At 42.0% G+C, this 16,201-nt stretch overlaps 1 protein-coding gene across 7 annotated transcripts in view; it reads right to left on the bottom strand.

The window, feature by feature from the left end:
• GPATCH8 (G-patch domain containing 8) overlaps positions 1-16,201 on the bottom strand; it is an 86,419-nt gene that overhangs the window by 10,037 nt on the left and 60,181 nt on the right. For 6 of the 7 annotated variants that reach the window (XM_030541655.1, XM_030541658.1, XM_030541660.1 and 3 more), the window contains 2 exons: positions 8,684-8,827; positions 3,810-3,846 (listed from right to left, as the gene is read on the bottom strand). In XM_030541655.1, the coding sequence (XP_030397515.1) occupies positions 3,810-3,846; positions 8,684-8,827 (181 nt within the window). The remainder of the gene's footprint in view (positions 1-3,809; positions 3,847-8,683; positions 8,828-16,201) is intronic. The other variant, XM_030541656.1, reaches the window with a different exon arrangement.

Raw genomic sequence — 16,201 nt, 5'->3', positions numbered from 1 at the left:
TCATATACAAGTAATCATGGAAAAACAAAAGACCAGTTTGCAAACATGTAAAAACGAATTACTATGGACACAAGATCCAAAAGTCTTTGTTCACAGGCAGTTTGGTAAGTGCAAAGCAACTTGTGGAGTGGTCTTATACGAAGTCCTGCCATGGAATAAACAATTAGCCCCTCCTTTCCAAGTCCAGAATTGAACTAATATGAGCACACCAATGGATGTCAGCGGTGTCAATGGAACACACTGACGGACCAGTCAACGGAATTACAATACTAATAAAACCACCCACCTACCCAAACACATAATTGGGATAGACACAACCAAAACCGTCAAGGCCTAAATCTAGGGGAATCTGTGATTATGGGGTGCCAAGTTAAATTTTTCAACACACAAGGCCTTAACTTTCATAGAAAGCTATTCAATAAACAGTCTGCCTTAATTTTTCCATCTAAAATCCCTAAACAAATGCTCATCTAATTGTAAGGTCCCTAAACTCATCAACAAGAACATCACTCCTGTTTTAAATACTGATTAATATGAGACTTTTCTGTTATGAGCTTTACTAAACCAAATTACAATTTCACACTACAAAAAGATTTAGAGATCAGGAAATTAAAAAAGGCATGGCTTGAGGAATTGGCTTTCCTAGGAAGCAGCAATGCTTTCCAAGTAGTAATACATGTACTGACCTACTTCAGAACGAAAGTTACCAGAAAACCAAGAGTATTATTCACCACTTTATTAATCAAAATGCAGTAATGGTTATACTGAGAAATCACTTTCACAAAATCACATAAACTGGCCAATCAAGAAACACACAAGGCTCCAGACCTTGAAATGAATTTTACCAGAATGTAGACACTTCAGTTAGATAAGACACTCAGATTGCATTGAGGAGATCATCATAAAACACTCTGAAATGCTTCATCTCATGGGATCAGTAATGTTTTCATCCACAGCCACCAACCTCAGCTTAGATGGAGTATGAGAATATTTTCATCTGTGACTTAGGTCTTGATCTTGTGCCCACGGAAGTCAATGGCAAAACTTCCATTGATTTCAATGGGGCATGAATAGGCACTTTCAGAACAGGTTTTCTAGAGCTCTCGTGTTACCATAGTAATCTGGTGCACAGAAAGAAGATTGGTAAAGGAGGGTGTCTTATGATGCCATGAGATGCTGGCATTTAAAGCAACTTACAACCCTCCTACAAAATATGCCCACAGGACTTCTCTAACTAGCTCAAATAGGCTACATTCCTGGATGATTTTAAATTTATGCTACATACAAGGCTCTGGAGATATGCCCATTACAGGCACGTAAGGAAGACTCAGTCAAGACAAACAGCTGCTCAGTAGAGTGTGTAAGAACGAACAATAAAGCCAGAATTGTGACCCATGAAGTAACCAAAGCATTCCAGGCTGAAGTTCACTTTACACCATTTAATCTGGTACTTATTTTATTAGGGCACAAAGACAGTTGAGTCTGCTGAGCATTTATTTTCAGACAGAAGGAGAAGGCTAATCTGAAATAAAATCATGCACAGATCTCAGTTGTGGGGAGAGAGGAGAAAAGTTTACTCATGTTCTTTAGCATGTACCTGCCTTCAGACAGAACTCAAGTACAGGGGACTTCACAAAGTGAAGAGAATATCCTGAAGCTACTTGGTGTTATAAAGTAGAGATGCTGGCAACACTAAAGCTGTAACAGTCTGCCTCAAAATGAAACAAGTATCTTAGAACCAACTGAAACATGAGGATGTAGGTGTTTTCATGAAGAAAGGCACATTTTGGAAGGCTATTTTGTTAGTTCTCTCAGTGCAGTGATGCTCCTCCCTTTGTGTGTCTGCATTTACTCCATCTTTAACTTGGGAAGTTATTTAGCAGAACTGGATCCCCACTGCTCTGGGCACACTACAGAACTGTATCTTAGTCTATGCCACCTCTGGAGTTTGTTGCTTTGTGAATGCTAATATCAGCGAAAGGCAATAGTTTTCAGTGCCACAGGGCTACCGGTATACCCTTAGGTTTAGAAGTTATTTTCATAAATTGAAAATGAAATACGAAGGGAGACAAAGATGAAACAAGAATCCATGTCTGTGTCCGTCTAACACACAAGTTGATGCAAAAACACTTGTCTTGCTAGGTGAGTGTAAAGAACAAGTGCAATGTTATAATCATTTTTATGAAATGAAATACAGACTCTCTAAATGTCTGCACAATATATGACAGACCATACAGTCTCTCCCAGAAGCGTATACAATACAGAACAAACTCACATAAAAGGTTCAGAAAACCAGTATCTGCTCTTCTATACTATACAGCAGTTGGCAGAGAGATGAGGACAGTAGCCTGGAAGGAATAGGTTCTCTAGTTGGATCATACTATTGCATGAGTTGCATTCTATTTAAAGTAAATCTGCAATCCTCACACGTGTGAACATTCCGGAGCCCTCACATTTGAAGACAAGACTTGCCAGGGAATACTCAACTATCCTGTGCTTTTAGGGCACTACACAGGGAGCACTTTCCTTTCTGCTGGGCGGTGCAATGGTGCTTCTCCTCTTACTTGGCACAGTAGCGATGGAAAACTGACTAGTGGATATAGATATGCAAGTTCAGAAAACATTTGATCAATGCTATGTTATAGAACTTAAATGTTCCTGGAGTCAAATGAGAGGATGATTTAAAAAAAAAAAAAAAAAAAAAAGCCAGAAGCTGTAAGATTTAAGAGACTGTTACAGGTCCTGGAGTTTTGAAAAAGCTGTAGTGTATCATACACTATTCAGAAGATAGACGATCCCTGTCTGACTGATGGTCATCAATATTGTATGATGTAGTCATATAGGAATAGGGCTCTAAGAAAGGAGAACATAAATGTAAATATAGAATATCTGAGTGCCGAGGCTAGAAAGCTACATGCATCATTCCAAGCCACATACAGCTGGTTTAATTCAAAGGTGACTGAGGTAGCATCACAAAGGGAGAAATCTGCCATCCCCATAAAACACAAGGGCTTTGGTGCCCTCCCTAGATGCCTAATGGCATACATTTGAGCTGAGGGATTAACTGTGAGGGGTTCTTTTCTATATCACTAAGTCAGCAGCTAGCTATCGAAGTTTTCCTTTCATCTAATCCTTTCTTTTTGAATCTGAACCTTTAATAAAAGGCTGCATCAGGATTTCTACAGCTTCAGAGGTGGGACAGTTCACACAACCATTAACTTTTGTTTGCTGCACCCAACAGCTCTCCCCTCATTTAGAAATCTCCATTAAAAATTACAGTAACTTTCCATTGTACAAAGCAAAATTAACACTTTTTAACTGCTCTTTGAATGTACTCAAAAAATCTTAATTTATTTGAGTCATTTTCCCCCTTCTGTATGAATATCAGTTGCCATAATAAGTCTTCTCAAGTTTTTCCTCAGAGGAATTTACTACTCTGAGGATGGGGCTATACTCTTTAAAACATCCATTACAACATCTTATTTTCAAATGTTAACCTTATTTTAAAGAAAAAAAAGTGTTATTTCCCAGATATTCTGGTTAAAAATGTAGAGAATTAAACCAGCCAATGGGTCCTGGCAGTCACAGGAATATGTATTTCACAATTTAATGCACAATTCAAAATCTGAAAAACTGAAAAATTCCAGATAGAGAATCACTGGTGTTTTGAATTTGGTTGTGAAGCTGGAGAACTCAAATATGTCCCTCCATTAACAAACATACATAACCAGGACTTTCCCTTTATACTTTCAATGTCGACAACTTGGTGGCAGGTCCAAAATGTATTGGGTAGGGATCAATACACTTACCTATTGTCCCTGATTCGCAATAATCCTGAGTTCCTTCCTGGAATACAAGACAGTGTTTTTATATCTTGGGAACAGAAGGAGATGTAGGGATGGAAGATCTATTTCATAGGGATAAAGTAATGTCCACTGAGCAGTTTTAGAAATAAGGAAACTGCCATTTTAAATTATTTAAAAGCAATGACTATTCCCAAAGGAAATTTACTCTTGACAGGTAATATGCTATGGAAAATGTAAACTAAAGTTATGGTCTTACGAATTTCTCCCTCTCACACATCTGTATCGGATCACTGCTGCCAGATATTGCCAAGCACACCAAACTCCAGTGACTATAGAGGTTTGTAAAAGCAGCAAAGAATCCTGTGGCACCTTATTGACTAACAGACGTTTTGGAGCATGAGCTTTCGTGGGTGAATACCCACTTCCTCAGATGCATGTAATGGAAATATCCAGGGGCAGGTATATATATGTGTGCTAGCAAGCAAGCTAGAGATAACAAGGTCAGTTCAATCAGGGAGGATGAGGCCCTGTTCTAGCAGTTGAGGTGTGAAAACCAAGAGAGGAGAAACTGGTTCTGTAATTGGCAAGCCATTCACAGTCTTTGTTCAATCCTGAGCTGATGGTGTCAAATTTGCAGATGAACTGAAGCTCAGCAGTTTCTCTTTGAAGTCTGGTCCTGAAGTTTTTTTGCTGCAGGATGGCCACCTTAAGGTCTGCTATAGTGTGGCCAGGGAGGTTGAAGTGCTCTCCTACAGGTTTTTGTATATTGCCATTCCTAATGTCTGATTTGTGTCCATTTATCCTTTTCCGTAGAGACTGTCCAGTTTGGCCGATGTACATAGCAGAGGGGCATTGCTGGCATATGATGGCGTATATTACATTGGTGGATGTGCAGGTGAATGTAAATTTGACACCATCAGCTCAGGATTGAACAAAGACTGTGAATGGCTTGCCAATTACAGAACCAGTTTCTCCTCTCTTGGTTTTCACACCTCAACTGCTAGAACAGGGCCTCATCCTCCCTGATTGAACTGACCTTGTTATCTCTAGCTTGCTTGCTAGCACACATATATATACCTGCCCCTGGATATTTCCATTACATGCATCTGAGGAAGTGGGTATTCACCCACGAAAGCTCATGCTCCAAAACGTCTGTTAGTCTATAAAGTGCCACAGGATTCTTTGCTGCTTTTACAGATCCAGACTAACACGGCTACCCTCTGATACTATAGAGGTTTGGTATATTTATCACTAAGGATGTTGTGGAGTCTTGTTTTCCCCAGCAATAAAGCCAAATGGGAAACACAAGTTCCCAGCCTCTGTCATACTCAAGTTTTAGTTGAGAAGAAAAATGATCCAAAGAAAGTATGAAATAAGAAATCAAGTCTGCAAGTGCTTTATTTAATCTTGGTCCCCTATACATTCTGGCAACAGGCAGAAGGTGATTCACCTTAACTATATCTTCTTTTTTCCTATTGGAATCTCTCTGCTTTATAGAATTAGATAATAAAAAGTTGATCTCAGTTCTAAAATTTCTTCTCTACTCCATCTTCATTATTTCTTTGGAAGGTAACTATCACTGCTGCCTTTTCCTTGAAGAGACTGCACAATTAAGGGAAAATATTATAGAAAATGGGATAGCTTTTTAAAAAAAATAATTTTCAGCTTCAACTTAAGGTTACGCAGGACAGCTTGCACTTGGTTTACTTTAGCACACTAGTCGTTCTTTTGGGCTAATTAACTAACCTTAATAATTACTTGCATAAGTCAATGCTCAAGAAGAATAAATGCTTTTGTCTTCATCACATCGCTTTGCTTCCTTCACTGATCAAAGATGATTCTAGGAAAACTGACCTGTCAATCTACAGTACCTTCTATTGTCTCACAACAAAACTACAGGCTAATATTTTAAAAGCTACCCTCATAAAAAGGATAAATCTGTCCCTCAGAAGTGACCCTACCTTCAATCATAATTATTAAAGGCAATGGGACATGCTAAGATACAGTTATCTACTGCAAAATTCTATTTCAAAATATTCCCAGGCAGTTTCAAATTTGCTGCTAAACTCAGACCTTCTTAACAAGGCCAGCTGCACCTTAACTCCGCACAAATCTCCTAAATGCAGCACGATTTCTTCTGCCTTTAACTTTCTATAGATGACTTCCTGAACTGTTTATTGGATGATTTCCCATAAAAAAAAATCTGGAGTTTCATAAGCTCCAGGACTCATTCAATACTGGTGTAACAGCTGCAAATTATCCAGTGGTGGTATCCGTTCAGACGACCAATACCAGAAAGTTTTTCACCAAAAGCAGAAATCTATTTGTATGGATGAGAAGATTATGCCAGCATAAAGTTTTCCCCAAGCAGCTTTTATTTCTGCCACCTGATTCTCGCACACTAATGGTGGACAGTTCTTCCGCCAACATGAGGTTGGCCCATGCTCTGCGGGTCAGTTTTTCCTCTAAGTCTCTCCAAGCTGTGGCTGAAATATGTCAGTTCAGTCACTCTCCTATAGATCTCTCTGTTGTTAATTGTTCAGATACATTTATCAAGAGCTGCCATTAATATATCATCACACTGAAAGATATGGTATTAAACAGGCCCCCCTGTTGCCATGCACTCAAATTTCAGCCAAACTGATGAAAAGTCCAAAGAATATTAAATCAGAAAGTTGCAACAACTCCATCTATCAGCAGTCTAATGTGCCCATCAACTAAGTCAAAATAGCCCTTCTATAGCTGTTTTCCATAATACAATAGAAACTCACTAATTTGTACTTTGCTAGTCTGTAAACCTCAATTTACCGCACTATAGTTTTCGGAGAATTGAGGAGTGCTATAGTGAGGTCTCGTATTATTAAAACTTCATTACTTTTAAAAAAAATACTGAATTTATTTAGTATCAAATTCTATACTTAAATGAACAAAGTATATTTTGTGATGCATTCTCCTTGGTTTTAAAATTGTATTTGTTGCTCACTTGCTGTTTTACAGATGTCAATAATGCACAATACATCTTCCAGTCGTCAGGACAAATTAATGATGTTCTATTAGAGGTAATATTACAGAAGACCAAAATCTCTTCTTTCTGAGAAGTGATATCTATAGACAGAGTTGTTGTGGCTGTGTTGGTCCCAGTATATTGGAGAGAGAAGGTGGGTAAGGTAACAGCTTTTATTGGACCAACTTCTGTTGGTGAGAGAGAGAGGCTTTCGGGCTACACAAAGCTCTTCTTCAGCTTGTCTCTTTCACCAACAGAAGTTGGTCCAATTCACGGTATTACCTCACCCACCTCATCTATCTATAGACACACATTTAAAACAGAAAGTTATGTAATGCCTAAAACTCAATCAGTCTAAGCAAGGGTTCTCAAACTGCGGGTCATGACCCCTCAGTGGGTTGCAAGGTGGTTACACGGGGGCCGACAGCTTCCAGCCCTCCTTAAATTAAATTACCCCTCCCATTTTTAATGTATAACAACTGGGGGGGTGGGGGAAGGAGTCCACACTCAAAGGCTTGCTGTGTGAAAGGGGTCACCAATACAAAACATTTGAAAATCACTGGTCTAACGTGTGTGAACAGACTGAGGACATGGCTACACTTGTAGATGTAGAGTACTTTGAGTTAAACCAGCCTTCGGAGACCACACTAGGGAAAGCGCTGCAGTCTGTCCACATTGACAGTTTCAAGCGTATTGGAGTGGCCATATTTGTGGCACTTGCAGCAGCACTAGGAGTGGTGGATTATAGGCAGCTATCCCAGCATGCAAGTGACTGCAACGTGCTTTTCAAATGGGGAGGGTGGGGTGGAGTGTGACAGGGAGCGTGTTGTGTGTATGTGGGAGGAGAAGGATGGGTTTCTTGGGGGGCTGAGAGCATGTCAGCATGCTGTCTTGTAAGTTCAGACAGCAGCAGACCCCCTCCCCACCCCTCTCACACACAGCATTCCACAGTAATGCTTGCTTTGTCTTGGAGCAGATAAGCATGCCGGCTGTCAGAAATGGAGCTTTGAAAGGGCATATCTGCATTCCTGCAGCGATTCAAAATCAATGACAAGAGCGGTCACTTGACTTAAAGGGACTATGGGACGTTTCCAGAGGTTGGTCAGAGTGCAATAATACAACACCTCGTTCACACTGACGCCAGGCGTTGTCGCCAAGGCACAGCAAACGTTATTCCACTCGCCAAGGTACAGTACCATAAGCGCTCTAGCCATGGAGTCAGAGCGCTCTACGTGCCTTGCCAGTGTGGACGTGTAGTCAGCTATGGCGCCTGGGACTGCTTTAATGCACTCTAATTCGCAAGTGTAGCCAAGCCCTAAGTCTGAGGCCTGAACTTTTAGTAATGAACATACAGCAAGGTGTCTATAGATATCACAGCATAGGCCACCTTTTGAAATTCAAATGTTTCAGAAAATTTTTTAGAATTGGCCAACTCAGTGGAGTTACAGGACTTGGATATTACTCCTAATGACTTTTTCCTTGCTGCAACCGCCATTCTTTTTATAAAACCTATGTCACCCAGACGTACAATTCTCTATTCCATTTGCAATCTAGTATGTGAAACTAGATATCCCAATTATTGGAATTCATCGTAGGGCCTATTACTTGGGCCTCAAAAGCTCCACTGTTCATTCCAAAGCACTGATGAATTAAGTGGAAGCCATCCATACACATCTAATCTCCTTTTCAGTCTGACTGCCACCTGCTCCTGAACATGGTTAGTTCAAAGCTTCACCCCCTGATGCCATCAGTTACATTTCTTTCACTGAGTATTCCATTGCTGGCAATTGAACACATCTCAAACAAGAGCAGCAAGAAGGTTCCTGCAACGAGAATATCATGGTACTTATCTGCAGTGACCGCAGCTGTTTACCTGTTTGTGAGCATGGTCATAAGAGTTTATGTGGTTGTCAAACTCCTGATGTTTTTGATACTGCTTGTCACAGAGTTCACAGTAAAAGTTTGCTCGGAGGTCTTCCAAGGCCTTGGCAATTGCCTTTTCTTTGTCGACATAATCCTGTAATATTAATGAAAGTCAGTACTGTTAAGTTCCTGTAAAATAACCAGTCAAGCTGAACAATTCCATTAAGGAAAAAAGCCTTTGTATGGAAACCTTAACATGACGCTAGTTAAAACAGAACCATTGTTTTAGAGCAACTTGATACACCCATGTTCTCCCACAAACTAAAATATATGTGAGTGTTGTGAAAACTAACTAGAATACATTCTTTTAATCTGGCCTCTATACGTTCTACATCAGAAAACAGTATTCTTATAAAGTAATGCATTTGTTAAGTGGTCACATGCTCACCACCGTAGAGAACAGAGCCGTCACTGAGGAATTTACAATCTAGAATTTGTGGTTCTGTAGTTGGAGACTGACAAAATATTTAGTACGACTACTTAATAAACCCACCTTACGGCTGCAAATGAAGTGCATCAGATGAGCTGAGCTCACATGAGAAAAAAAATTCAAATTTCCAAGCCAATTAATAAAATAATTTAAAAACTGGCAGCTGTTCACATAAAGCTAAGACCAAAATGCCGACTGAACCTCCTTAACCTGCCCAAAGATCAACCTCTCTGCTGTGGAACAGAAAACTATCTACAAGTACTGACATTCTCTGTTTCGAGGGATACCTGGAGCTTTTCTAACTGATCTTAACTGGTATGTAATTCAATAAGGATGAATACAAGCACTGCATTGCTTTTCTTAGTTTGTAAAACCTCCAGATCAAGTTCATCCCTGGTGTATTTCTACCAAACTCTCTTAAACTATACTAAGAATGAGGATGCTCACTATATGTAGTTAAAGCAAATGAAGTTGTGACCCCAGTAGGATGATGGCTACACAAGAAGGTGCACAGGCAATTGCAGTTTACCAGAAAGGTGCACAGGCAGTTGCAGTTTACCAGAAATAACAGGGAAACAGAATTTTTAAAATGAAGATGCATGCACAGCAATCTCTGGCAAAATCAGTCTACAATCAAATGCACATTAATTTAACATCTCAATGGTGGTGGTGATTTTTTTGGGTTGATATATATATGTAAGTGATTAGTTACTACCCCTTAGAGAGGACAGTTATTTTTTGTACTGTGATAATGCCAAAAGGCTCTCGGTCCCATGGTTTCATTCTCTCCTCTCACACTACAAATCCTAATCCAGCCAATTAATCTCATAGCACAAAGACCACTGTTTAACTCCACGGCGCTCCAACCAGGATCTGCTGGGTACAGCCTATAAGGCAGCTTTCCTACTATATATCAGTGATCTGGACACCAGTTATTCGATGATTAGCCAAATTGGCTCCTGAAATTATTCTGATATGTAGTTTTGAGCTGGACCTGCTATTGGAAATGAAAGGCCAGTCTGTTACTACCTAAAACTCTGGGCCTACCCATCCTACTTCACAAACCAAATTATTCCAATTGGTACATTAATACCAATGCCAAACCCAAGAATGATTTTAAGAAGTTTTGCCCTTCAGGAGCTGAGAAGGAAGTGTTTATTTTAGGGCCGTTGATTAATTGCAGTTAACTCATGCAATTAACTAAAAGAAATCATGGTTAAAAAAAATTAGTCATGATTAATTGCAGTTTTAATTGCACTGTTACATGAATACCAATTGAAATTTATTAAATATTTTGGATGTTTCTACATTTTCATATATTGTATTCTGTGCTGTAACTGAAATCAAAGTGTATGTTATTTTTTATTACAAAAATAACAAAAGTATTTTTCAATTCACCTCATACAAGTATTGGAGGGCAATCTCTGTCATGAAAGTGCAATTTACAAATGTAGATTTTTTTTTTTTTTGGTTACAGAACTGAACTCAAAACCAAAACAATGTAAAACTTAGAGCAGGGGTCGGCAACCTTTCAAAAGAGGTGTGCCGAGTCTTCATTTATTCACTCTAATTTAAGGTTTCGTGTGCCAATAATACATTTTAACGTTCTTAGAAGGTCTCTTTCTATAAGTCCATAATATATAACTAAACTATTGTTGTATGTAAAGTAAATAAGGTTTCAAAATGTTTAAGAAGCTTCATTTAAAATTAAATTAAAATGCAGAGCCCACAGACTGGTGGCCAGGACCCGGGCAGCATGAGTGCCACTGAAAATCAGCATTTGTGGTGCCTTTGGCACACATGCCATAGGTTGCCTAACCCTTCTTAAGAGCCTACAAGTCCACTCAGTACTACTACTTGTTCAGCCAATCGCTAAGACAAACAAGTTTGTTTACATTGACAGGAGATAATGCTGCTGCCGCCTTATTTACAATGTCACCAGAAAGTGAGAACAGGCATTTGCATGGCACTTCTGTAGCCAGCATTGCAAGGTATTTACGTGCCTGATACGCTAAACATTCGTACGCCCCTTCATGCTTTGGCCACCATTCCAGAGGACACGCTGATGACACTCATTAAAACAACAACAATGCATTAATTAAATGTGTCCCCTGCTCTGTTTTACCCACATTCTGCCATATATTTCATGTTATAGCAGTCTCAGATACTGACCCAGCACGTTGTTCATTTTAAGAACACTTTCACCGCAGATGTGACAAAACGCAAAGAAGGTATCAATGTGAGATTCCTAAAGATACTTATAGCACTCAACCTAAGGTTTAAGAATCTGAAGTGCCTTCCAAAATCTGAGAGAGACGAAATGTGGAGCATGCTTTCAAAAGTCTTGAGAGCAACACTCTGATGCAGAAACTACAGAACCTGAACCACCAAAAAAGAATATCAATCTTCTACTGGTGGCATCTGACTCAGATGATGAAAATGAACACGCATCCACCCACACTGCTTTGGATGGTTATTGAGCAGAACTTGTCATCAGCATGGAAGCACGTCCCCTGGAATGGTGGTTGAAACATGAAGGGACATATGACTCTTCAGCAAATCTGGCCTGTAAATATCTTGTGATGCCAGCTACAACAGTGCCATGCCTGTTCTCACTTTCAGGTGACAATGCTGCCCACTTCTTGTTTACCATATCTCCTGAAAATCTAAACAGACTTGTTTGTCTGAGCATTGTCTGAACAAGAAATAGGACTGAATGGACTTGCAGGCTCTAAAATTTTTACATTGTTTTATTTTTGAATGCAGTGTTTTGTAAATAATTCTATATTTGTAAGTTCAACTTTCACGATAAAGAGATTGCACTACAGTACTTGTATTAGGTGAACTGAAAAATACTATTTCTTTTGTTTTTTCACACTGGAAATACTTATCAAAAAAATAAAGTGAGCACCATACACTTTATATTCTGTGTTGTAACTGAAATCAATATATTTGAAAAATGCAGAAAACATACGAAACTATTTAAATAAATGGTATTCTATTATTGTTTAACAGTGCAATTATTTTTTTTAATTGCTTGACAGACCTAGTTTATTTTGAACAGGAGCAGCTAACAGGGGAGTTTGGTGAGGGAGTTTACAGGGGCTAGATACACCTAACATTCTTTGCACTTAAAGGTCAAAACACTGCTTGATAAAAACAAAGCACCAACAAGGGAACAAGCTTTGGGAGTGAAAAGAGAATGCAGGCAGAAGTCCAGCAACACAGTGGGAGCTACCCAGTTTATTGCACCCAATGCAGCATGTATGGGCTGGTGGTGTACATATGTATTTGCTGCAAGAAGCTCCTGGCCCTCAGAGACCATGTACGGACTTTGGAGACCAGAGTGGCTGAGCTGGAGGAGCTAAGGGAGACAGAAGTACATAGATGAGACTTTCCGGGACATAGTCGAACGGTCCATCCCTGGTCTGACAGCCTCTGTGCTGTTGAGGAGGATGAAAGCCTCAGGGAAGAAAAACATCCAACTGGAGCAGAAGAAAATGATCCCATAGTTGGGACCCTCCTCCTAAATGATGTTGTGGTATCCTCTCACACTGAGGATACTTCTCCGGGGCAGGGAACTCCAGTTATTAGGAAGACACAGGTATTAGTAATGGACGATTCGATCATTAGAAACATAGATAGCTGCATTTGTGATGATCAGAAGAACCTCATGGTGACTTGCCTGACTGGTGCAAAGGTTGCAGATCTCTCAAAGATATCTAGATAGGTTTATATGTAGTGCTGGGGAAGAGCCGGTGGTCGTGGTACATGTAGGTACCAATGACATAGGAAGGATAGGAGAGAGGTTCTGGAAGCCAAATTTAGGCTTTAGGTAAGAGATTGAAGTCCAGGACCTCCATGGTACCATTCTCTGAAATGCTTCCAGTTCCATGTGCAGGGCCAGTTAGGTAGAATTGCAGGGTCTCAATGTGTGGATGAGACGATGGTGTGGGGAGGAGGGGTTTAGATTTATTAGGAATCAGGGAAGCTTTGGGAGAGGGGAAGCCTTACAGGAAAGATGGGCTCCACCTAAACCAAATCAGAACCAGATAGCTGGCGCTTAAAATTAAAAAGGTCATAGAACAATTTCTAAAATAATGGCTGGGGGAAAGCGGACAGGTGTGGAAGAGAATGTGGTTGAGACATCCCTCAGGGGAGGATCTATAAACGGAGATTCCCTATGTCCTAATAAGGAGGAGGGGATGGAAAAATGTTAAAATACAAGGAGGATCTGATGAGAAACAGTCAAATGAAAAAAATTCCCATTCAATTACATCATAGAAAAGACGGTTACTCACCTTTGTAACTGCTGTTCTTCGAGATGTGTTGCTCATATCCATTCCAATTAGGTGCGCACGCCGCATGCACGTTTGTCGGAAGATTTTTACCCTAGCAACACTCGGTGGGTCGGCTGGGTCGCCCCCTAGAGTGGCGCCGCCATGGCCTCGGATATATACCCCTGCCGACCCAACAGCCCTTCAGTTCCTTCTTGCTGACTACTCCGACAGAGGAGAAGGAGGGCAGCTTTGGAATGGATATGAGCAACACATCTCAAAGAACAACAGTTACAAAGGTGAGGAACTGTCTTTTTTTCTTCGAGTGCTTGCTCATATTGATTCCAATTAGGTGACTCCCAAGCCTTACCTAGGCAGTGAGGTCAGAGTGAGATGTCACAGAATGTAGAACTGCTGATCCAAATGCTGCGTCATCTCTGGACTGTTGAACCAGAGCGTAATGTGAGGCAAAGGTGTGGACCGAGGACCAGGTAGCTGCGTGACATATCTCCTGGATGGGTACATGAGCCAGGAAGGCGGCAAATGAAGTCTGAGCCCTGGTAGAATGTGCGGGGAGGTGGCTCAAGGGAACATGAGCCAAGTCATAACAAGTACGGATGCACATCGTCACCCAAGATGAGATCCTCTGGGAGGAGACAGGTAGGCCCTTCATTCGGTCTGCCACCGTGATGAAGAGTTGGAGTGTTTTACGAAAGAGTTTTGTCGTTGATATAAAATGGGAGCACTCTACGGACGTCTAGGAAGTGCAATTGTTGTTCCCGTCGTGATGAGTGTGGCTTTGGGAAGAAGACCGGAAGGAAGATATCCTGGTTGATATGAAAGGCCTCTACCACTTCAGGGAGGAAAGCCGGGTGTGGTCGCAACTGCACTGTGTCCTTGTGAAACACAGTATACGGTGGGTCCACCATGAGAGCCCTAAGCTCGGAGACTCGTCTGGCCGATGTAATGGCTACGAGGAAAGCTGTCTTCCAGGACAGGTATAGTAGCGAGCAGGTTGCTAACGGCTCGAAAGGGGCAGACATAAGTCTGGTTAGAACCAAGTTGAGGTCCCAGGTTGGGGCGGGACGGTGTACTTGGGGGTATAGGCGGTCCAAGCCCTTGAGGAACCTAGAAACCATAGGATGTGAGAAAACAGAGCGGCCACTTTCCCCTGGGTGGAAGGTAGAGATGGCCGCCAAGTGCACCCTCAATGATGATACCGCTAGGCCCTGTTTGAGAGACAAGGAGAAGTCCAAGATGGTGGGGATCGAGACCTCAGTGGGAGTAACATTATGCGTTTCGCACCAGCAGGAGAAATGCTTTCACTTGGCCAGATATGTTGACCGAGTGGAAGGTTTCCTGCTACCCAGGAGTACTTGTTGTACTGAGGAAGAGCAACGTAACTCGGACTGGCTTAACCACACAGCAGCCATGCTGTGAGGTGAAGGGACTGCAGGTCCAGGTGGTGAAGTCTGCCGTGGTCCTGAGTTATGAGGTCTGGACGAAGAGGCAGGGTAATTGGGTTGGCTATCGACAGGTCGAGCAGCATGGTGTACCAGTGCTGCCTGGGCCACGCTGGAGCGACCATGATCAAGCGAGCTCTGTCCCTTTGGAGATTTATCAGGACCCTGTGAACCAGCGGGAACGGTGGAAAGGCGTAAAGCAGTTGGCTTGTCCATGGCATTAGGAAAGCGTCCGAGACTGAGCCCAGGGAGAGGCCTTGGAAGAAGCAGAACATCTGGCATTTCCTGTTCTCGCGGGAAGCGAAGAGGTCTATATGGGGAAAGCCCCACTTCCAGAAAACAGAATGAATAAAGTCTGGACGAATCGACCACTTGTGAAATAGGAAGGATCTGCTGAGTCGATCCGCCGAGTCAATCCGCCAGTGTTCCGAACCCCTGGAAGAAAAGACGCTACCAGGTTTATCAAGTGGGCTATACAGAAGTCCCAGTGCTGGATGGCTTCCTGACAAAGGGGGGAGGACTGTGTCCCTCCCTGCTTGTTTATGTAATACATGGCTGTTGTGTTGTCTGTGAACACTGAAACACAACAGCCTTGCGAATGCTGTTGAAACGCCTGCCACGCAAGGCGGACTGCTCTCAGCTCTCGATGTGCAAGGCCAGCTCCTGAGATGACCAAAGGCCCTGAGTGCGAAGATGGCCGAGCTGAGCACCCCAGCTGAGAGATGACGCTTCCGTTGTCGGGAAAATAGAAGGGTGAGGCGGATGGAACAGCATCCCTGCACACACCAGGGAGGGCGTCAACCACCAGTCGAGGGAGCCTAGGATGCTCGGGGAAATCGTGACTATCATGTCTATGGTGTCTCTGCCCGGGTGGTATACCGAGGTGAGCCAAGATTGGAGGGGACGGAGGCATAGCCTAGTGTGTTTGGTCACGAACGTGCAGGCAGCCATGTGACCCAGGAGACTGAGACAAGAGCGAGCCGAAGATGTCGGGAAGTTCTGTAGGCCTCGGATAATTGTTACCATCGCCTGAAACCGAGGCTGTAGTAAGCAGGCTCTGGCGAGACTGGAGTCCAGGATGGCCTCAATGAAGTCTATCCTCTGTGTGGGAACCAGAGTGGATTTCTCTGTACTGATCATCAGGCCTAGACTCATGAATAGGTCCTTGACGATGTCCACATGATGGGTGACTTGTGCCTCGGAGGTCCCTTGAATGAGCCAATCGTCGACATACGGAAAAATGTATATCTGACGGCGGCGGCGGCAGGCAGCGACTACAGTCATGCACTTTGTGAATA

The sequence above is a fragment of the Gopherus evgoodei genome, chromosome 23, assembly GCF_007399415.2.
Source record: "Gopherus evgoodei ecotype Sinaloan lineage chromosome 23, rGopEvg1_v1.p, whole genome shotgun sequence".
Taxonomy (NCBI): Eukaryota; Metazoa; Chordata; order Testudines; family Testudinidae; genus Gopherus; species Gopherus evgoodei.
This window is presented reverse-complemented; position numbering and strand designations above follow the sequence as displayed.